We start from the raw sequence: 23,911 nt of genomic DNA, 5'->3' as shown, positions 1-23,911 counted from the left end.
CAAAATATGGCATAACCCAAAGCATCACGTGCACCCAAAGCATCGCGTGCGTCAAAATCACGCGACCAATCCATCAGCGAGGAAGCAACTGCTTACACTGGAGTCTCCCAAGTTTGGGGTTGATCATCAGCACTCTGGCCAAGATCGCTACAGAGTCCAGAAACTTGGGTACCAGGATATCTGTGCTGTTGGCTCTGATCTTGCCGCTTTTCTCTCGGGGTCTCGAGCGCGTGTGTGCGCCAGCTGCGATCCTGTTCTCCTTTCAAGGCAAAACTAGCTCCTATGCTGGTGAGTGCACGTATCCAGATTTATAGTGCAGTCACTGAGAACAGACGTGTAGCACAAAATGTGTCAGGGAAAAATACGGGGCTCCGCTTAAGGGATTAGAGTGTATCCCACGCGGCGCTCTGTGTGACCCGCTGGAAGCACCGGGCCACCGCGGCCAGCTGCACGGGGACGCGGCTAAACACGCCGCAAGGCAGGACTTGGGTCTCGGGCAACACGGGAGAGGACGAAGCAGAGAAGGTTGTGAGCAGCTCTGTGCCGACGAGGACAAATACAACCTAATGTTTCATATTATATAACTATTTGACAAGCAGTTCTGATGAGTTTTAGTGCCTCAAAGTGAAGTAAATAGTAGTCACTGTCTGCCAACGGGGTCAGGAAGAGTGAGGTGGTGGGTTTTTTTGCTGGTTTTTTTTTTTTTTGGCCTCACAAATATCTTTGCAGATACGGGCGATTTATAAATAGACATTTTGCCATTTCCTGACTGTGGTTTACCTGCTCCACCTTATTTATGGCAGCACACTAGAAATATTCTGCATTCTGGAGACCCGCATGGGCTCAGGGCTCGACTGCAGCATTTCAGACGTGGAGTTCAAACTTTGCGGCAGGCACCGATAAAGAAATAGATCCCACGCTTCCTGCTGGCACAATCTCTGACGCTGATGCATGAGCATTGGGGCAGCATTAAGGGGATTGTGAGCTCTAGAGATATTTCTTGAACAGAACAATTCTGCTATCATTAATTTATTCCTCACGACCACAGTACTGGTGTCCCGGCAAGAGGATCCTGGCTGGAAACAGAGCACAACTGCCTAATGCAGAATCCTGGTCACTGAACTGCTCTTTGCCTCCAGTTAAGCATGGCACAGCTTTATCCTCGGCCGCACTTCTGCAAAATGGAGCTCCTTACATGCTGCAATCGGGCTTCAAGAGACTAAACGATTCCTCCTTCCAGCCCTTTCTGGTTTCTAACCTAGTTGATACAATAACTCAAGAAACTACAACTCCCAGGGCACTCCATCGTGCTTCGATAGATGTTGTGAGGACTGTGACAGTAATACAGAAGAGAAACTGCTTATGTTGCTTGCCTTAAAAAAAAAAAAAAGGCTAGAATACATGCAAATACAATATGGTGAAAGTCAAGCTTGCAAAACCAGTCCTCTTATGCATATTATGACAATTTTTAATCCTATCATCACATCTGTTTATGATACCCAGGACTCCTCTGGTACATGGGAAGAACCAGACTCAGTAAATGAGGACTGCAGTGAGTATTTGTCTCTAACTTGGTCATTTGACTTGGAGCCCCAGGCTCCACTTACAGACCACATCCATGTTTGCAACGAGTGCAGAGCTCCCTCACGAGCAGGAGTATTGTCGTCACCCCATTTTGTACATAGGAAGACAGATCAAAGTCAGCAAGTCATCAGTGACAGGACCATGTTGATGGGATGCCGAGGTCCCCAGTGCAGCTCAAGGCTTCCAGGCCGGGGATCGGACGGTGGTGCCAAGCCCCCGCTGTGCCCGCTGATGGCAACCACAGCTGTGTGACTGCCACATCGCAACAGCTTCGCGGATCAAGCCATAGGTCAGGCTCAGAAAAAGCAGGAAAATACATGTACTTGCAAAGTACTTGCCTTGGCATGGGGGGCAGCAGCTGTGACAGTGCAGAACCCCACTGAGTAACTTTAGCATTAAAATGCCCGTTAGTCATTATCCTTCCTTCCCTCCTTCCTTCCTTCCTTCCTCCCTCCCTTCCTTGCTTCCTTCCTTCCTTTCCTCCTTTTCCTTCCTCCTTCCTTCCTTCCTTCCTTCCTTCCTTCCTTCCTTCCTTCCTTCCTTCCTTCCTTCCTTCCTTCCTTCCTCCCTCCCTCCCTTCCTTCCTCCCTCCCTCCTTCCTTCCTTCGTTCCTTCCTTCCTTCCTTCCTTCCTTCCTTCCTTCCTTCCTTCCTTCCTTCCTTCCTTCCTTCCTTCCTTCCTTCCTCCCTCCCTCCCTCCTTTTCCTTCCTTCCTCCCTCCCTCCCTCCCTCCTTTTCCTTCCTTCCTCCCTCCCTCCCTCCTTTTCCTTCCTTCCTCCCTCCCTCCCTCCTTTTCCTTCCTTCCTTCCTTCCTTCCTTCCTTCCTTCCTTCCTTCCTTCCTTCCTTCCTTCCTTCCTTCCTTCCTTCCTTCCTTCCTTCCTCCCTCCCTCCCTTCCTTCCTTCCTTCCTCCTTTTCCTTCCTTCCTTCCTTCCTTGTATTGAATCATGGTGGGGATATTCCCTCCACTGGAATGTGTCTATCAGTTGTTGTCACCCAAATCAGGCTTAAAGGCACCTCAGACAGGAATAGCTTTTTAGTATCTAGTCATTTTTTGAGGAATATAGACAAATTGGCACCAGTCAGCAGGTACAAGCCCACCGAATCCCACCAGAATGATAGGCCAGCACTGTTTAACTGCTTATCTGTTATATGCAGGAGAAAAGGCTACCTTACCATGAAGGACTTCAGCCTGAGTGACATGATGCCAGCATTAAAATGTCCTTGGAATTTCTTAGACTTAATCAACAGAAATTTCCTAACTCAAAATGTTCTCTCAAACTGTAGAAATTCTGTATTAGACCTCATCTTGACAGACAAAAACTGGCTGTTCTTTAGGTGGAGGTAATCACAGTCTGATTATATTTGTTTTGTGCAAACAGAATACATTCCAAGTTCAGCAATATAAACACTTGCTGATTCGGAAGGGACAGTTTCACAAGGCCAAAAACAATCTTGAGCCAAATCACCTGAGAGGAGAATTTTAAACAGAGAAGTCTGAGACAGAGTTGGGGGCTCTCCAGGGACTGTTCACGCAGTGGCCCCAGCACCCCAGCCCCACGGTTGGTGAAAGAATAGATAAAAAGCATGAGATAACTCGGATGGTGCTTCCACCACCCTTCTGTAGCCACAATTAAAATAATTGGGAGCAGGTTTGGGAAAGAGAGCTGAAAGAGCTGAAAAAGCTGTAATTTTCTTATTGAGAAAAGAAAGCCCCAAAGAGAAGGAAAAGGGATAATCTGCCCATGTGGCTAATGAAAATATGACAATGGGAAGCTCTTTAGCAGTCAATGTTATAATGGGACCAAAGTAGGTTTAGGTGAGTCACAGCTTTGGTTTTTAGCACTGAAGGTGATTAATGGTTGGCCAGCTCACCAAGAGTTGTGATAGATTCTCCATCGCTGAACACATTTAAATCAATGCTGGATGTTCAAGGACACAGTTTAAAGTTACATATGAACACCCTTATTAAAATGCTGTTGTGCAGTAAAACATTTTACACCATCCTACTCAAGAGGGACCACATCCTTCACCCAGCCCCTTGCAGAGCAGGAGGCTGGATGCTGGGTTTTAATTTTACCAACTTTGTTCAGCCGTGACATGGGATCTGTTATATCAATTGAGACTCCTGGTGATTTTTTCCCTCCTTCTTTGAAGATATTGCCAAAGCTCTGTTAGCCCGTTTGTGAGGATGAACACAGCCTGAGCAGCAAGCCTGGTTTCTCTGTCAAGGTAAAAGGAGCAGAGAAGATTCAACCCCCTATAAAGTGTACTTAGGAGTAGGTGTCATAAATGACTGGTTTAGCCATCAGACAAAAGGTTATTTACACCTTTTTCGTGTACCAGCACACACAGTGTTTGGGGATGAAGCAGAAACGTCAGTGCACAACTTTCTTCTTATCTACCACGTTTAAAAGGGCTGCTGCTCCCTATGCTTCAAACTGCCCCAGACAAGGAAGGACATGGAGATGCGGGGACATGTTTGTCTCCTACGCCAGCTGTGACTTGAATGAGAGTAGTGAAGGGGTTTCCCAGAAAGCTCAGGAGTTCTCCACCTTCATGTGGACAACTACCACGGAGCACGGAAATCTTCTGCTCTGAGGGAGCCTGCAGTTTAAGTACCTCCAGCCTCCAAAGAGGAATACATTGCTCTTACATCCGAGCTCAAATTCTTGTGTCCTTCTTACTTCACTGTGTGCTTTTTGCCCCTAAAAACATTTCGCTTTCCGTAGCAAGAAGTCTCAAAGGCAGAGGAACTGCACTTGGGCAAATTAGCATTCCTAAACATTACCGCATTTCTCCTCTAGCCAATTCCTCATTTTGCAGACATAATGTTTGCCTTCATATTCTGTAAATTTTGCATCAAAATTGTACTTTTTTTTTTTCCCAAACCTTCCTCAGACTGTTTTATTACACTTAGTTATACTCCCTATTTTGCTTTATTCCTGTTCACAGAGGAGATGGAGCTGGATTACTTTCTGTTTGCCTTCACATGCCAGATGCTGGGAGAGAAAGCGCCTTACAAGTGCATTTTGCATCTTCACTTTTTACAGCATTTCTAAGCTCATTCAAAAAAAATCTTTCCTTATCTCACTTTTCTACTGATTCTCTTGCCCCTTTGTTTGTATCTAGCTCTGTAATTGCATTATCTGATTGTACAGCATTTTGGAATGAAATCTGCATCAAAAATATTAAGAAAAATAAATTTATATTGTACAGTATCATTGAAGGAATCTTTAGTCTATATAACAAGAGTAAAATCGGTGTTAGAACCGATTTTAACTTTGTGCTACTCCTGAGGGTTAGCCGGGTTTCATGGTCTGGGCCAGCCAAATCTGTGAGTTCAGATTATTTTATTAATACTGCTAGTAATGATTTTTGGCATTGCTTCACAAGGGAGAGAGAAAAAAATGGGTATCCACAAGATATAAATATGCTTATAGTTAACATATGTTTTCTTTTGATTTTTGTTGAGTAGAAGAGCAAATTTCACGGGGCAGAAGCAAGTGTCACCAGTGCGCGTCCTCCTAACAAGCTCCAGCCTGAAGCTCTGCAGCAGCGGCAGCAGATGATGACAGTTGAGCTTCACAACATGGGATGGAGACTTCCCCCTGCTTTGTTACTGGCAGAAGTCCCTCATGGGAACACCTGGGCCATGGCAGCAGGTCAGCAGGAGCACATGAGAACATGTGGCTTCTACAGAAGGAAAGCAGGTGCTGGGGCACTCTGAGATGTCCTCCCAAGCTCTGATGTTGCTGTTCAGCTTTGCTGGGTCACTCCAGGAGATGGTGGAGAGGCTGCAGAGCTGCTTGCTTCTCCTCCCTTCTGCCTCCTGCACCTTGGGGAGATACTGCCCTTGCTCAAGGTAAAATGAGACCTATTGTTGCAGGTTGATAAGCTTCAGGTGACGGAGAGGGAGAGCTACAGTGAGCTTGAGGTGGGAGGAAGCAGATAGAGAAGTGGGACTGCAGCTGGGGTGGCTGAAATGGAGTCCCATGGGACAAGGAGGGAGGATCAGGCAGACAGAGAAGTGTTCAGGAGGAGCTGGAGAGGTCGAGGAAGGAGGAAAAAGGGGGAAAAAGGGAGAACATGGAAGGGGTTGCCTGGGAACAGGAGAGAAAGCGGGAGGACATGAAAAGGCCTGGGAGGTCCTCAGAGGAGAGCATAGAGGTGAGGCTGGAGGGAAGCTGACACACCGAGCGCCTGCTGGTAACTGCTTCTCCAGGCAGCGCGGGTGTCCCTTTACTGCACCCCCCAGCTCTGCGGTTAATTTGCACAAGGCGGTTGACAGATGCAGACCCTTCCAATGCAAAATGAAGCGCAAGAGGCATAAAATGTTGCAGGATCATCCCTGTAGGGCAGACTGGGCATCCTGGACCATGCAGGATTTCTTTCAGTTTAAAGTAGTGTCCACAAACCGTGAGGGGACACTGAAGTTTGGGATAAAAAGACAACTTTGAACGAAGCCTGCTTTGAAGGAAGGGAAAGGTGTGCAGGCAAAGGGAGAATGCAGAGGTGATGCCAACAGCAGGCATGGCAGAGAGGTGACATGCCCAAGAGACAGCCCTGCCCTGACTGCGACCGGTCCCTGCCTGGCCCCATGTTCGCTGTCCTGCGCAGGAAAGTGCTTCGTGCAGGGGATGGCAGAGCTCGTAACTGCAACCTTCTCCTTCTAGGAGGTCGTGTGAGACCCGGGTCTGCTGTTTTGGAGCCTGGGCTCTTATCCCTGCCTAAGCCGGCTGGGTTTTAGTCACCTCCTCCCACCAGCAGCAGCTTTGACAGCCTGAGGGCGCATGCGAGGCCTGGCCTAGGCACATGGTGGGACCCTGCCCATGCGGCGCCCTCGGCCCTGCTGGGTTCCCTTGTTGAACGCGGTGTCCGGGCCGCAGCACTAGCCTGGGGAAGCGCGATGGTAGCCAGGGACGTGGCCTGGCCAGGGCTGCTCTGAGCGCTGGGCCGCGATCCCGACACACGCTGCTGCCGTCCGCTGCTCTGAGAGGGAAACCCAGTACTTGGCCCTAATTCACTTCACATGCGCTGCCGAAAAGGAGCCAAAGCTGGGTGGGAGCGGGATGTTCAATAGCAGGGAGCTGAGCGGGGAGGTGCTGAGGGAGGCCCTGACGCTCCATGCTGAGGCGGCTGCGGTGCTGCCCCTTCCCCGGCACCGCAACCCCGCAGATTTGGGGCCGAGGGGGATGTAGCCCTCCCTGAGGTACCGCCTGGGAGCGGGGTCCCAGGCTGGGCGCTGCTCAGCGGGCCTCGCGTGGCCGAAGCCGAGCAGGGCTTTTCCCCTCAAAATGAAAAGTAGTCCCCGCGGGCCGGGCAGCGGGGCGGTGTCCGGCCGCGGGGCCCGTTCCCGGCGGCGGCGGCGTCCGGGCCGGGCTGGGGGCCGCGCGGGGGCGGAGAGGGCAGCGCGGCGGCCGGCGCGGCTCCGCGGCCGCGCGGGCGCCTGGGCTCGGCCAGACTCAGCCCCTTTCTCCTGCCGCCGCTTGATGCGAATGTGCTGCGGCTGGAGCTGCCCCCAGAGCGGCTCGTGATGGCGGCGGCGGCGCGGGCTCGGCAGCGGGAGGCGCCCGCCCAGCCCTGCGCGGCGCGGCGCTAGCAGCAGCAGCGCCCGTGCCCGCGGCGGCCGCGCCGGCCCATGCCCCCGGGGGGAAGGGGGGCTGCAGCAGCCCGGCGAGCCGCCCACCCGCGCAGCGGGGGCATCGCCCCCACTCGCCGCTCCTAGGAGGGCGGAAAGGAGGCAGCAGCAGCAGCAGCGGCGGCGGCGCCGGCATTGTGCACGCAGCGGAGCGCAGGCCCCGGACGAGCGGGGCTCGCCTTCCCGCCGCCCCAGCCTCATGAACCAGCCGGACGGCTCCGCTCCGGCGGCGGCAGCGCAGGTACGCGGCGGCGGCCGGCGCGGCGCGGCGCGTCCCCGGGGGGAGGCGGAGGAGGGAGGGAGGGCAGCAGCCGCCCCGTCGCGGAGCCCCGGCGGCAGCGCGGCGCTTTAGCGCAGTGCGCGGGGGGCGCCGGCGGGGCACGGCGGCACCGGCGCCCCCCGGGCCGCCCGCCGCGGCCTGGAGCCCGCGGCCGCCCGGCCCCGCCGAGCGCCTCGCACAACAAAGCGGCGCAGCAGCCATGTCGGCGGCCACCGGCCGCGGCCCGCGCCCCGCACGCCCGGCCCGGCCCGGCCCGGCCCGGCCCGGTTCGGCCTCCCCCGCCCGCCTCCTCCCGCCGGCCCGGCCCGGCCCCGCTTCTCCCTCTCGGTCGTCCCCGCTGCCCCGGCCCTCTTCCTCCCTCTCCCATTCTCAATTTCTTTTTCTTTTTTCTCTCTTTTTTTTTTTCCTCCTAATTTTCCTCCCAAACGGTAGTTTTTCTTTTTTTTTTTCTTTTTTTTTCTTTCCACTAAAACGACGCCACCTAGAGGAGACTATTTCGTAAATAAAAAAAATCAAAATTGAAAAACGAGGAAATATTCTGCTATTTCTTTTTTTTTTCTTTTTCTTTTTTTTTTTTTTTTTTAGGAAAGTTTGCACTGCTGTGGTGGTGCAGGGGAGCCCAGCGGGTTTGGGCTCTCTCTCCTGTCCCAACTCCTGGAGGGGGTTTGGGGCAATTTTTTATTTTTGTGCCTTTTTTTTTCTTTTTTTTTTTTTTTGAAGCAGAGCCCTGTTAATATGTAAATGAAAATTAAGCCAGAATTTGAATGAATTCAGGCTCTGCCTCCCCCTTCTCTGGGGTGAAAGCAGAGCTGGGAAGCAGCTGGGGGCTCAGGCAAATTCAAGTTTGAGGTGGGCACGGAGGGATTAACAGCAATAAAACGATGAGTTTGGGAAAGTAGGAGAATTGCTATTATGGAGCAATTAGGAATTGGATTCATTGTAATTTTGAACTTATTTGGCATGCCGTGCCCAGGCTGCTTTTGCTGCAGTGCTCGAAAGTTATTTGTTTCAAATGAGGAGTTTTGCAGGAAAATTAGACCATAGAAAATTTGCTTGTGGACACACCCAATTTTTTTTTCCTTTTGGTGATTTTTGGATTTCATGCAAAACTGCCCTTAAACAATGAGGTTCATAACGCAGTCCAGGAAAACACGAGGACAGGCAAAATTGAGAGTCAGATGTCAGTTTTATTTTTGAATTTCTTGGCTTTTCTGATGGTTTCTCCTGGCATAATTAAAACATTGTTTCCAGGGTTTAATTTCCTCCTTCTTTTGTAAAGGAAAAAAAATTTCCATAGTTTTTTTTTTTCCTTCCTTTTTTTTTTTTTTTTTTTAAACACTGTAAAAATTCTACATACTGTGAATCAGAGAAATCTAGTATTTGCACAGGTTTATTACAAGGTCCGCCATGATAATGTGAATGTGCATAATTAACAATATTGTGAAAAATTAATTACAGATTTAGTAATTTTGATTTTTTTTAAGAGTAAAACTAAAGTGCCTTTCAAGGGCTCTGTTAAGATATTTCTCATAATTTCAAAATCCTTTTTCTCCTTGACTCTTAGTACAAAGCCTTCCTGGAGTTTGAGATCAAAATCTTTTTTTTTCATTTTCTTTTTTTTTTCTTAGTTAATATATTTTTATACTGCTCTGCTCATGTTATTGTGCCGTTAAGGGGGTGCCTGTGAGTCCGGGACTGTGCACACACTGGTTTGTTATTGTAGGGTTGCCCTTGAATCCTGGGGTCTTGGTATTGATCTTTTAAAAATAAATAACAAAAGAGCACTGAAACATTCATTGTTTCAATAAAAAAAAAAGCAATATAGGAGAGATACTTGGCCTTTCCACCCAAAAGTGGGGGAGGGAGAGGAAGGGAAAGATTAGGTCAACATTGAGTTTTACCAACCTTGACACAGTCTCCTCTCTAAAATGGGGACAAAATATCAAGATGGCTGGCTCCACAGCTGCAGCATTTTTTTTTTTTTTTTTGAAAAAGACATTTTAAAAATTTTGAACTTGAAAGAGTTTCCGTAACTGTGGGGAACCCCCCACTTAAACACCTTAATTCATCCATTTAAGAAAAATTAAATTTCAATCTGGAATGAATTTTCAAATCTGAATCTCAAACCCCTTAAAAGTTTTTTTTTTTTTTCCTTTTTTTTCTCTCCCTCTCCTGTTTTGATTTAATTTCACTGTAACCTGATATATACTTGAAATTAGAAGTTGCTGATAAATTTCAGGATCAGAGTCTGCTTTTTTACCCTGCTGTCATTTATTTGTTTTACATTTTGGGTTGCTGCTGGGGGGGTCAATGGAAAAATTTGCAAAGTCGGATAATTCTTGGCTGTAGGGCAAAATAACCTGAAATGTCAACTTAATATTTATATTTTTGCATTTATTCCCCCTCCCCCGTCCCCCCCAAGGACCCACCCTCTTCCTGGATCTCTTTTTTTAGCGAATAATGAACTAAGGGCTATAGTTACAAAGTAAATAGTGCAGATGATAGAGCAGAGTGGCACATATGGGTAAAAATTATACACAATGCTTTAAATTGGATTAAACAATCCCAGAGAATTTTTTATTCATGGTTTCAACGAGGAAGCTTAAACGTGGTGCCTGTTTCATATTCTTATTCTCCAGGAATTCCCTTCCTTGAGCTGTACCCCAGAACTTTAACTTACTCTATGATTATACCAAAATAAACTGCTTAACTGTAATTCTTTGAAGATTTTGTACTTTTTTTTTTTCCCCTCCGTAACAGAGATCTTTTAAGGCTGCTTTTTCCTTTCTTCCCTCACTCCTCTGCCCACCCCCATGTCCCTTCAGAAATCTCGGGGGGAAGGTTGGTGGGAGACCCCAGTGTGTGGGTGGGGGGTAGAAAATCGATGGGCACCGCACGTTAAATATAAATAATGACATGTATTCAGTTCTAGCTCACAACTCTAACCTTTTATGGCTTTATCTTTAAAGTTTATCGTGCTCTCCTGAAATATAGGAATTGAAACTTGTAAGGCCCAGTTTGCATCCATCCTAATCCGCTCTGCGCTGCTGGGGGCACCCGTGCGGTCCCGGCCGCCGTGTTCCCCGCGTTGGCGCGTCCCCTCCTCTGCAGAGGCTTCGCACGCGGTGCGTTGGTGCCAGGCTGCAACCTGGGGGATGCAGCGGAGCCGGAGGTGTGTGCGTGCTGCAGCCTTCACAGCCTTTACCTCTGTGCGTGGCAGCTTCTTTTTAACAACGGCTGCCATTATATGTTTCGCTGGTGATGAAAAGCTCCAGTTGAGGTTATAATGGGATTCTGAGCTTAACCTTTCTGCATGCGAGTGTCCTTCTCCAAGAAACCTTGCAATGGGGTTTTTTTTTTTTTTTTGTAATTTTTCATTGCAGTCTTGCTTCCAGAGGGATTTTATTTTTTCTGGAAAGTTGATCAATAATTATTGTTTTAAAAAAAATCACTGTTTGACAGAACGGGAAGGGGGGAGGGGGGGGGAAGAAAGCCGTGTAAACCGATATCAACGTTATTCCTCGTGACATAACCGGAATGTATTTTTAAAAAAGAAGCATTTCAAGTACCTAGTCCTCAGTGCAGCAGGAAAATAGACATAATATTATTAAAACAGTAGATAATATTTACACAAGTGTGGTATAAAATGTTATGATCCTATTCACATAGCTCTAGAATAATTCAAGTATATATGTTGCCATAATGCCATGCCAGGAATAGTGCAGCTCCACGGGCTCAGTCACGTGGCTCCGGTGATGCACGGTGAAGTTTTGGGTTATGCAAGTGTGGCAGGGAAATTAGCGTCTGGAAAAAAGATTAATATTTATTTTTTTATTAGTATTACCATTTTTTAAGCCTGCTGTGCAGCTCCTGCAGGTAAAGGCCTGGGATTCGTGCTGGCTTCTCCCGTCAGTGCCTTGTGGAGGACGTGGCGCCGTCGCTGGTGTCCCCGCTGGTGAGGCCTGGGCTGGCGTCTTCCACGCTGGGGCCGCCGGTACGCGCGGAGAGTCTCGCAGAGGTCTGCTGGAGCGCAGCCTTCGTGTGCAAAAATGGCACGGAGCTCTAGGAATTCGTCCTTGGATCCGTGCAGAAAATTATTTACTAATTGTGCTGGGAGCTTTCAGGGAGAAAACGCCTCAAAATGGAAAGGGTTATTCCCCAAAGTTGAAAGGGTTAGTCCCACAGTTGCTTACGTGGCTGTTTGTCGTTGCCCTTAAGGAGGCTTCTATGGACTGTTTTGCAGGACTAGGCCCTAATTGTAGATAGGGTGGCAAATAATCATGGAAAAGCTGAGGGCCGGGGGGTGAGCGGCCCGGGGATGGCTGCGAACGTGGCCGCGGGTCGAGCTTGCTTTTCTGGCAGTGGACGTCAGTGCGTTGTTTTCTCATAATTCCTGAATTTTGGAGAGGTTAAAACTATAGCATGACGTCTTACAGCTTTGCATCCATGCCATGGAATGAGTTTGGTCAGACAGAGTTTTGTGGGGAAGAAGTTTCTAATTTTTAAAAGTCTTTTATGGATTAATTGCTAGTCATCTGCCTCGGTTTTGCTTTTGTTTGGTTTCTTGAATGTCTCTTGATTGTTTTGTACTATGCGATGCCAATTTAGTGGTTAACTAGTATGCAAACTACATCTGGACGTGTTGACTTTGCATTAACAATCATTGATTTGTCTGGGGCAAGGGAATAGCAATGAATGATGCTGTTTACCATGTATGGTGCATGAAAAATAACCATTTGCAGAGTGTCTTTTATCAGTGGCACACCGCTTTGGTGCGGCTTGTCACAGTGGCTCTGCCTCATCCGCCGTCACATGCGGGATGGATTTTTAAGGCATAGCACGAGGAGCGGGAAGAGAGGGACACGGGAAAATGGCAGCTCGTGTTGTATGGGGAAGGTGTTGAGCGTGTGTCCTGCTTGGGAGAGGCAGCGCTTGTGACTTAGGTTTCTTGAAGAGCTGATGTACAAAGTCAGGAATGAAGCTCTAGCAGAACGGGAGCGGAAAGAAAATTATTTATATGTGTGTATGCATATAATATATACATTACACTCACATAAAAATATATTTTAAGATGCACTTAAATATATATTTTTAGTATACATATATACTAGTCGCAGTTGAAATGTGTGCATATATACACATGTATATATAGATCTATTAAATATTCAGACAATGGAGCTGTTCAGTTGAGGAACGTTTAATTAAGAGGATGTGAAATAATCATAAATAACAAACAGCAAATTGACCTGATGGGACGCTCTTGTGGCAGCTCATTTTCTGGAAGATTGTGGCTCAAGGAGCATGGTTGGAAGCAGGAGGGTTTGGCGCTTCCCAAGGGCCCTGGGAGCTCCTCGTAGCGCGCCTGCGTTGCGGAGAGTCGTGCGGCATCCGAGACCTTCCTGCACGTGTCATCTCTGGATGAGTGATAAAGGGGCCCTGGACGGGTGCGGAGGGAAGGGCTGTGGGACCTTTCCTTTCGGGAGCAGCTCCTTTCCTGGGACGTGCGCTGGAGATAGCGGTAGCTGCTGCGTCGCTCCTTGGATGGGGTGTTTGCAGGGATGGGGTCACACTGGATGCTCTGTGTTACCGTTGTGTATTTGCACCCAAGCTGTCCTGCCGGGAGGAGTTTAACCTACCACGTCCTGCTGAGCAGTTTTGACCCCATCGTTGGTGCGTGGAGTGGAGCTCGTGGCAGATCTTCCCTGCAGGCGGGGGGCAGCAGCACGCGCTTCTCCCATACAGAACTTGTTTTCCTGGACTCCGAACCGTTCTGATCGGATACGGGATTGGTGGGTATGGGTCATTTGCACTGTGGCTGTTATACACTGGCAATATTGAAAGTATAAATTTACTTGAAGGTGGAAGGCAAACTATATGACTTTGTCTGTCTGTTTTACATGGGTTTTACTTATTTGGCTGTTGTTCCTAAAGTGGGCATTGCAAGACAAGCCAGGAAAAGGAATTTAAGGAGAAGATGCTTCCTTCCTTCCTTCTTTGAGTGGGGAACTGTTAAGCTGCTTATTTAGAGCAGTGTATTTTGGGGAAGTGTGCTACAGTCTGAGTACAAGTTGTTGTAGAAAGACAAACTCTTGATACTAACATATATTTATATCCCTACTTAAACAAGTTCTGTAAGAGAGTTTTTCTGCTTTACATCTGTTTTTTGGGGGTTAATGGACTGACACTTAACTTAGGTTCGTTAGTACATCTCTAAATGCTACATGGGCTCCCGTCAGGCCTTTTCTCCAGGATCCAGCTGTTGTGGGTGAGTGTAGATTGTGCAGAGAGGACACAGAAGTGGGTGGCTGTGTTGGGTTTTTTGTTTGTTTTTTTTTGCCCGGGAGAGGTAAAACCAGGGTTTCTGGCGCCATGCCATGCTCCAGGTGTCTCCGCCTCCTGATCAGGCTTTATACCAAAAAATTGCAGTGCTGCTTGCGCTGCCTTCGCTGGGCCCCAGCCTTCCCTTTGCATCGTGCCGGTTGAAGCTGCTCCTTTCCCTGCGCTGCAGGTTGCAGGCCGCGGGCAGAGCCGGTGCATGGGGTGCTGCGCTCCCTGCAGTGCCACCCCTGTCCTTGGCAGAGCCACCAGGAAGGCCGTGCACGATCATTCCTGGCAAACCGGCTGGGTGGCTGCGCTGGCCTGCGCGGGGTGCCCCTTGTCACCGCTGTACCCGCTCTGTAAACCCTGTCCAAGCAAGCGCCCCGTGCAGAGGGGTTTCTGTGTTGCAAGAAGGAATAGACCAGTGGCAGTACAGTTCTGCTCGTGTAGCTCTTTTGGGGAATATTTCTTTTAGGTCTTATTTCTCTAACCGATACAGCGAAAGCACTGTTTTAATGTGTGCCTTGGAAGGCTTAGCTAGTGTACTGTACCTGCAAAAGATTTAATTATATAGGCAAGGCCTTCCCTGCTTGTAACACACAGTACTTTTGTTTGTTGCACATCTATATTTGGCTAGCAGAAGGTGAAAAATAGAGCCGTAGCTGAAAGAGCAACGCCGGGAGATTTTTTTATGTGCTGATAAGGGGCTTATAAAGGGGAGCAGCAAATGGAGTCGCTCGCAATGGGGACAGCAGCTGCCGAAGCCATCGAGAAGTAATAATATGGATGAAGAATCAATATGTGTGTGTATGTGTTTATGCATATATGACATGTCTGAGAGACTCGACATATCGATGGCAAATAAAGATCTCCAGCAAGCTTGGGGTATTGTATAGACCTTCAGGTGAGCTCGTACACACCATGTATTGTTTTATAAAAACGAGGGGGTTTATCGCACAAGGCTTAATATCTCGGTAGCTGATAGAGCTGTGTAGAAACACGCATTTCATCAGCCCTTTCTGAAGCAGTTCATAGAATCATCATAGAATCATAGAATGCTTAGGGTTGGAAGGGACCTCTAGAGATCATCTAGTCCAACCCCCCTGCACACGCAGGGACACCTAGAGCACGTGGCACAGGACTGCATCCAAGCGGGTTTTGAGACTCTACAACCTCTCTGGGCAGCCTGTTCCAGTGCTCTGTCACCCTCACTGTTAAGAAATTTTTCCTTAAGTTCCTATGGAATTTTTGATGTTTCAGTTTCCGGCCATTTCCTCTAGTCCTATCAGTGGCCACCACTGAAAAGAGACCATCCCCGTCCTCTGCACTCCCTCCCTTGAGGTATTTATATACACTGATTAGATCCACTCTCAGCCTTCTCTTCTCCAGGCTGAACAGGCCCAGCTCCCTCAGCCTCTCCTCATAGGGCAGATGTTCCAGGCCCCTGATCATCCTTGTAGCCCTGCGCTGGACTCTCTCCAGCAGCTCCACATCCCTCTTGTACTGTGGAGCCCAGAACTGGACGCAATACTCCAGATGCGGCCTCACCAGGGCTGAGTAGAGGGGCAGGATCACCTCCCTCGACCTGCTGGAGATGCTCTTCTTAATGCACCCCAGGATCCCATTGGCCTGCTTGGTCACAAGAGCACACTGCTGCCTCATGGTCAACTTATCATCCACCATGACACCCAGGTCTTTCTCTGCAGAGCTGCTCTCCACAAGGTCGGTCCCCAGCCTGTACTGGTGTCTGGGGTTATTCCTCCCCAGGTGCAGAACCTTGCACTTGGCCTTGTTGAATTGCATGAGGTTTTTCACCGCCCAGTTGTCCAGTCTGTCCAGGTCCCTCTGGATGGCAGCACAGCCCTCTGGGGTATCGGCTACTCCTCCCAGTTTCGTGTCATCAGCAAACTTGCTGAGGGAGCACTCTGTGCCTTCATCCAGGTCATTGATGAATAAATTGAACAGGACTGGACCAAGGACTGACCCCTGGGGGACCCCGCTAGCCACAGGCCTCCAACTAGACTCTGCACCGCTGATCACCACTCTCTGGGCCCTGCCATCCAGCCAGTTCCTAATCCATCTCACTGTCCACTCATCTATCCCACACTTCCGGAGCTTGCCCAGGAGGATGTTGTGAGGGACGGTGTCAAAAGCCTTGGTGAAGTCGAGATAGACGACATCCACCGCTCTCCCCTCGTCTATCCAGCCAGTCATTTCATCATAGAAGGCTATCAGGTTAGTCAAGCAAGATTTCCCCTTGGCGAATCCATGCTGACTGCTCTTGAGCACCTTCTTGTCCTCCATGTGCCTGGAGACAACGGCCAGTATGAGCCGTTCCATCACTTTTCCGGGGACGGAGGTGAGGCTCACTGGCCTGGAGTTGCCTGGGTCCTCCTTCTTGCCTTTTTTGAAGACTGGCGTGACATTGGCCTTCTTCCAGTCTTCCGGCACCTCCCCCGTTCTCCAGGATCTTTCAAAGATGATGGAGAGCGGCTTAGCTATGGCATCTGCCATCTCCCGCAGCACTCTGGGGTGCATCCCATCAGGGCCCATGGATTTGTGGGTATCAGTTTGCTGAGCAAGTGTTGTAGGTAAAAGCTGTGAAGGGCCAAGTGTGGTCGTGATCCTGCTCTGGTCCCTGGATGGCACCATCATAGTTTCAGGCATGGTTTTAATGCTTGTGAATTCATTGTACTGGATATATTCAGCCAATGAGTAATGTTTTTAGAGTTAACTTCTTTTTCTTTCATTATGTGGGTGTAGTATCTTGTGCTATCTCAAAATAGCAACAGAAATAAGCTTTCCAAAGAGCTTTAGGTATCCTTGCATTTGAGGCCTGTCACTTGGGTTCTGTTTACCGTATGTTGAGAACAGTTTTAGTGTAAGTGCTTAATTAGTTTCCGTATATTTTTAGAAGTATTAAACCTTGATTTTCAAAACTTTGCAGTCAAAATCAACAGCACTGCTAGTGCAAGAGAACCAGAAGTGAAACACGTTCGTGGCATTAGGAGCGACACGTGGTCATGGCCGTGCTCCAGGATGCTCTGTAGTGATACAAATAACAGCACGTTGCAAGGGTGAGCTGGTGCTGACGCTGTGAGGTGCACTCGTAAAATCAAAGCCTCAAGTTAAACGTCCCAGTTAAGCATTAATGACTTGGCTACGGGAGGGGAGAATGAATCCAGCTACAGCCGCCCTTTTGATTAAAAGGCAGAATTGTATGATTTCTTATATTAAAAGCCTGTAGGCTGTTTAGTGTAGCTAGAAAGCAGAGCTGACAATATTCCAGTGCGCACAAGCTGCCTTGGTAGATCTGCAGCTGCACAACCAGGAGCGTTTACTGATTTCTGGCTGTAAATCAGTAATTTGAGTCCTGATGCTCTTTAATCCGTTGGTGGCTTTTACCAGCGTTTAGGATATTCATAATTGGAGGGTAGGAAGGTGAATGGTAAGCACATGGGATGATTATTCTCTGAAGATGAAATATGCTTTTGGATTCCGTGTGTATTTTGGAGAGCTGCGTTGGGCGGCACGGCTGGGCCTCGGTTTGTAGCAGCGTTGAGGACGGCTACGGTGCGGGTGGCCTCCTCCTCCGCTGGCCATCCTGCACTGTCAACGCGAGCCCGTGGGCTGGCTCTTGGGGTGCCGAAGCCCATGGCATCGGTCACCGGGGCTGGGTGGCAGGGGGTGACGGAGGTGGACGTGACGCAGGGGGAATGGTGAGGCCAGGAGGACGTTGCACCGGGGATGGATGGTGGGAATCACCGCTGGAATCGGCGCGGGGCAGCAAGGCTCCCGATGAACTTTGCCAATGGAGAAATTAATGATTGAAGGCGACGCAGCCCTCAGTCGGGCCGTATTTTGACTCCTGGTTGTGTTTAGACTGTTCCAGAGCATCTGGCTTCACTTATCTGTTTAGAGTTAGTCCTACCAAGGCATACTACATATTAACTCCAAGGGAGGGATATTTTTACCATCTTATCTGTCTTTATTTTAAAGGCCTATAAATTCAGCTGCTTGGCGATAGCAGCAGTTAGAATTAGCGTTTCTCCTTAATCATGTTTGTTGGGATGTTATTGGAGAGACAACCTTGGATGGGACCCGCTCTCGCCGCGGCGAGGGCTGCGCTCAGGAGCGTGTGGGGCCGGGACCAGCCTGGGGAGGAAGATGCAAAGGAAAAATGAGGAACGTCAATACTGGGAGAGAGGGAGAGGGGCAGCTTGGCCGGTGAGGCTAGATGTGGAAAGGAGAAGCGGGGCCGAGGAGGCCGTGCGGGAGCCTTGGAGTGTCTTCTGCTTCACTGGGGTTTTACCAGGCTGCGTGGCTGTTAGATCAGGCAAAATTGGGCTGAAAATCACAATATGATTTTGATATTTATTTGTTTTTCAATTAAAAACCTCCACCAAAAAAAAAAAAAACCAAAAGAGAGATTATGTCTCTTCTTAATGATTTCAAAACGTATATTCCCCCAGCCGGCATGTCTCTGGATCCAGATAAATTGCATTAGGTAAAAACAAAATATATCCAGACCGCATTTATGAGGTGGAGTCATATCATGCATGGTCTGAGCACCATGGTACTGTCTGCTACTAGCAGCAAGACTACAGCCAAGGCAGGCACGAGCCCATTGGAATCTACTGCAGCTCATGGAAATAATGTTGTCATTCATAAATAAGAAAAAACACCCCAAAATCAAGGAAAAGGAGGCCTTTTTCCTAAAACCAGGCGTGTGTTTCCATTCTTAGTTTTCTTTTATGCAGTTGTCTTAATTGGAATACTTAGTAAAAAAAAAAAAAAAAAAAGGCTTTGCTGAAAATGCTCCATTTGCTTTTTGCTTCTGATAACGTCTTTCAGATAGCAGCCCCATATTGTGCGTGTTTGTTTGTCTAACTCTGTATGTGTTTGTGTTTTCCTCGTTTTGCAGAGAACTCTCTGGCCTTGCCATTCCAGCATAAACAATGTTTGTGATTGTAGTTCATTATGTGATATTTAAAATGTATAATATGAAATGTTCCTGTCTACTTCAAGCAGACATATGTCTACGTTTTACAAATTAACCTAATTAAATATATATGTAAAAATTTATGATATTCAGCTTCTAGCATAAAATATGCGACTAGCATCCATGGAGCCAGGAAGGAATTTTCCATTTGTATCTTGACTTTTTTCTCCTAAGATATTTTTTCTGTTGTTTGTTTATTTGGAGTTTTTTCTTCAATGCTTTAATTCTTTTTCTGCTTAGGAATTCACATAGGTACCAGTCTCGCAGGGATTTCTGCTTCTGGTTAAATTTTCCCCCAGGTAGCTTTGCTTGAAGTCAGTAAAAGGGTTCCTGTACTTGAGCCTCTACCTAGGCAGGACAGAAGGATTTAGTTTTATTAAAAGAATATTATCATGAGTAAAATATCATTCTGGAGGAAAAATGGCACTAGAATATTTACATTTCTCAAGGCTCTTCCTTCCTTCCACCCAAAAATAGAAAAAAAAAAAAAAAAAGAGGTTATCTGTCTCCTCTGGATTTATGTAATTTTCAAGTGTTAGGCCAATGTTGTTTCCAAAACACACAATCCTTCTACCTTAACTCTCTCTATGGCAAGAGAGACATTATGTAATAAATACAGGGCATATATTCCGTGAGTATATGCTTTCCTTTGTAACCATTCTGGCATCAGGAGCAATACATTTTAGTTTCCCTTCTGCCAAAGTGCATGTGTGGTTTTATTTATTTATTTTTTTTAAACTTTGATCACATTATAATAGTTTTTTTAATATATTTTTTGATCTATTTTGCATATCAATACTTGAAACCCATTTTATTACAGAGAACCTTTTCCCCCCCACAAAGGTCCACGCTGTTACCAGAAGGTGCTGTTTTCTTAGCAAAACCAATGAAGTAAATGACGATCCCAGCTCAGCTATTTTAATGATCCCACAAACCAAAAAAGCCATAGGAAATTTTTCAAAAGCAAACTGCAAAAACATTTTTTTGGGACACTGTAACTTTCAAACTTTTTTTTTTTTGTCTCAAGCAGACACACAGTGAGCCGTGAACTCGAAGAATTTGGGGCTCTCTTTTCTTTCTGGAGCTGGTTTGGGAGTTTCAGTTCTTTACAGCTGTGGTGCTGCCCCTCTGTAGAGGAAAGAAGCAAGCAGGCTAAAACTGTTGCTAATTTCTGTGTGAGAACTATTAATAAAGGGAAATGTTGGATCATAACCGATTTTTTCCCCTCCTGGACACCTCTACAGATTTGTCTTCCAGTATTTTCCTAAAATGTTTTGCATTCCCGTGTTATACACTTACTCCTCTGTATTTTGAGGCCGTGTGGAAGTTCTGCTGTAAGTCACATTTCTGACTCCATCTCTTTATGTGAACTTGCTGCTCCTTCGCTGGGCCAGCCCCAGGTTGAGGTAGTTTTACCTACCTGCTCCCTGCAGATACTTTTCTGCCTTCTTCCTTACAGGGGATGCATTTTTTCCATAAGGTGATGAAGCCATTGGCAGCTTCTGTTGACGTTCCTCCATCTCCAGATGTTGAGTGGTGACCTCCTAAGTAAACAGCAACAAGAAACAGTATCTCAAATTCCCGCCTGTGTTGCCTCATGAGCAAGCCCTGCGGAGCAGAAATCATCCTATACCTGTGTTTTCTATAGCTCCAAGTACAGGACAGATGCTTTACTAATAATAGCTTGATTTTCCCCTCCTGCAGGTTTATCATACAGCTGTTTCTTTCTCATCACTATTTCACAATGCTGCTCCCGATGTTTAGGAGTTTCTTGTATCCTGTTGTCAATATGCACCAGAACTCTCTGTGATGTGGATTACCAGTATTTTGGCATTACTGAAGGCTGAGGCAGTGATTTGGCTGATTGCAGTGTGTTCAAGATGCACCTCTGACCTATGGAGGCAGAATACAGCCCTGGGGAAGGCGGTAGGATGGGCAGCGTCCTCACGGAGTGCTGCTGGTGGCTCGTGTCGGGGTCCTGAGCGCTGCAGCGCCCGGCGTGCTCACGGATGTGCTTGGGGCACGAAGTGTTTAGTACACAGCATGGGCTCCAGCCCAGGAAGATTGCTCAGGAGGTAAATGAAGAACGGGTGTCATGGGTCCACGGCCTGGCCAGCACAGCGTTGGAGCAGCGGGAATATCTGCAGTGAGGAGTGTAGCAACGCCAAGCAGGGGGTTATCCTTGCCTTGGGACGTGCTCCCTGGCTCCAGCTATTTGTGATTTAGGGTCTTCCTGTGTCCAAGGGACCATTTACAGCATTGAGGTCATTAGGCTTTGCTTGGATGCCTCTTCTGTGACTTTCCCAGTTCTCTTTGGGCATGTTTCTGGCCTCCAAAACCTTGTCTGCAGTTCATTTAGGTCAAAAGAAGTGTGGCAGACGCTTGTCTTCCTTTGCTTTGAACTTCTTTGGGGGATATTTGTTGTTGTGCTTTTAGTGTTCCCTATCTTTCTGTTTGGAGATGCAGTGACAAGCCATCCTTTATGCCCTTCTCCATGCCCATGTTTGTAGCGTGCACCTCTCCGCGTGTTTGTGGACAGCGCGTGTGCAGACCGGCCCTGCTCTCCCTAGGTTGCCCTGGTTGCCCTTCTCTGCTTGCTGCTTTCGGTCTGTCTTCTACAGTTGTTCTTGAGCTGCAGTCCAGACCTGTGCAGCGTGCTGAGGATTCAGCGTAATACGGTGGCACACTTTCTGTTTCTTTAGTATTAATTAGCTGTATTTTACTTGCTCCGTTGACTACCTTTCAGCACTGCGCTCATGTTCTCAGAGAAGTACCCTCAGTGACTCCTAGGCTGCTTTTGTGAATGCTAATGACTAATTTAGAGACTGATATTTTGTATGTGATGTTGGAAATGTTTTTCCCCCGGTGTATTATTTTGCATTTATTGATGCTGAATTTCATCTCCTAATTTGTCGCCCACTCACTTCTTCTCATGAGACTTTTCTGCAACTTGTCACAGTCAGTTTTGGTTTTGGTTGTCCCCCGGAATGTTTCTTCATCCGCAAACTTTGTTGCCCCACAGTTCTCATCCCTTTTCCAAATCTTATTTGATGTATTGAACAGATGTCGGTGCGACCCTGCTGTGGTAATGAACTATTCCTACCCTTTATTTTCTATCTTTAATCAGTTGTAAATCAATGAGATGACTTCCTCTTTTATCCTGTGTGTGTGGAAGTGTCCTAAAGCTGCTTGCTGTAAGAGTCTGGAAAATGTATCGGAGGCTTTTTGGAGGTTCAAGTACATGACATCACTCACTTGCTCATCCTTTTCTCCGTGCTCGTTCAGCCTCTGTAAGTTATGGCCGTCTACAGGAACGATCCTCACTTTTTCCTGAAGTATCATCTTTGTGTGTGCACATTTACTGTTTTTTTTTTAATGACTGTTCTAATTTTTTAGTACAAAAATCATGTTCTGTGGTTTGTAACCCCCTGTATCTCTTTCAAAGCAGTGCTATCACAGTGGTTATTTTCTGTTTCTTGGGTACTGAGGTTGATAGAGTGATACTGTGTTAGGTAATATTAATAGCTTAATGCCCTTAGAGCTCTTGGGTGGATCTTGTCTGGCCCTATTCATTCCATATTGCTAATTTTGTGGGGCAGTTCTGCCTTTTTTTTTTTTCTTTTTTTTGTGGCCCATCAGTGTGACGCAGATATTCAGTCCATGCCTGATGAATACAAGAGTCCAGAAGGAGGTCTCAGTAAGCACTGGTGTCAAGAAGTTGTGACTTTTATACTGTGGTTTTATCTGTCTTAAGTGCTTGATTTGTACCAGCTGCTAGTAATTGCTGGTGTTTGTTTACTACTTTTTTCATTAGCTTTTTTCCTTTATCAATCTGATTTCCTATCTTTTTTTTTTTTTGGTTGATGTCTTAAGTTTTAAAGTTAGCTTCCTCAAGTTTACGTGTTTACATTCTTCTTATTCTGATTTCTTTCTGAGGATGTTTCTGTGTTTCTAACGGCTCTTTTCACTGTTGTTTAACTGTGCTCTTTTTTTTTTTCTCTCTCTCCAACCAGCCCCTTTTGGCAGGTGATAAACATCTCCAAGTTCTTCATGTCACCTTCAGCTTTCTGTCCTTTTAGCAACTCCATTTAACTTCCTTTTGTATGTGGCTTTTGTGTGCTGCAGAGTTTTGGATTTGGCTGAGTTGTTTCCTTGTTACAAGATGCTTTTTGGTTGTTGTCTCTTGAGTCGCACCAATGCGAGAGGCTCCAAGAGGACTAGCTGGGTCATGGCTGAGGCTTTGGAGCATCTGGGCCTAATATGGGCTGAGGAGCTTGGTGGGCAGAGAGTGGTCTCCTGTAGAGCATGGCTCCTTGCTGCTTGTCTCTGGATTATCCACGAGTGACACGGTAGAGGTAATCAACAATTTCATTTCTTTGCCTGGATTTTATTGCATTTTTCACCTGGATGACAAGAAGATCATGGACTGGCAGATTGGTTGAGGTTGGAAGGGAACTCTAGAGATCTAGTCCAACCCTAGAGCACATGGCACTGGGCAGGAGTGGCTGTGTATGGCATCTAGGTTATCATTTCTGCATCAAACTATGGCTTTTGCAAGTCTGTGTGGACCTAACTGAATTGCCCCATTACTGTTATTACATTTTCTACCCTTGCAATGGCCTGCAGCCTTTTTGGTGTCCCTTGGTGTTGAGACAGTGCCACAGTCCTTCCCAGTTTGCTGGCGGCTACGCCACCGGGATCTTGTTTGGATGGTGCTCCAGGCCAGCGAGGTCCTGCGCTACGGACCAGGGTGACAAACACAATAAACCTCTTTGGCTTCACTACTGCTGCTCGGACAGGACGGGCTGCTCTGCCGAGCGAGTGTAGCCCTACGTGGACTGTAGGGCTTTGAGTCTGTTCTCCTGTCTCTTACCTGGACTTGCTAAATATCTGTGCTGCTTTTTTTTTTTTTTTTTTTTTTTTTTTCAAGAATGCAGTATGTTAAGGACACCATGAGTAGAAGATGCCTTACCTGAACTGGTGTTTTCTCAGTCTTCACTTTAAGTAGTCCTTTGGAGAACTTTGTGTGCTGGCATATTGTTCCATTTTGGTTTTGATGGAGTCTGACTTTCTTCTAGGAGCTCCCTC

At 47.3% G+C, this 23,911-nt stretch overlaps 1 protein-coding gene across 1 annotated transcript in view; it reads left to right on the top strand.

Moving 5' to 3' along the window:
* The first annotated feature begins 7,367 nt into the window (after positions 1-7,367).
* Positions 7,368-23,911, top strand: part of ZNF618 (zinc finger protein 618) — a 156,736-nt gene continuing 140,192 nt past the window's right edge. The window contains exon 1 of the mRNA XM_088527978.1: positions 7,368-7,464. Coding sequence (XP_088384104.1) covers positions 7,423-7,464 — 42 coding nt within the window. The 5' untranslated portion in view covers positions 7,368-7,422. The remainder of the gene's footprint in view (positions 7,465-23,911) is intronic.

This window comes from Tinamus guttatus, unplaced genomic scaffold (assembly GCF_059628265.1).
Source record: "Tinamus guttatus ecotype Peru unplaced genomic scaffold, ASM5962826v1 Tinamus_guttatus_pri_ptg000297l, whole genome shotgun sequence".
NCBI lineage: Eukaryota > Metazoa > Chordata > Aves > Tinamiformes > Tinamidae > Tinamus > Tinamus guttatus.
Note: the sequence above shows the minus strand (reverse complement) of the source record. Positions and strands in the feature narration are given on the sequence as shown.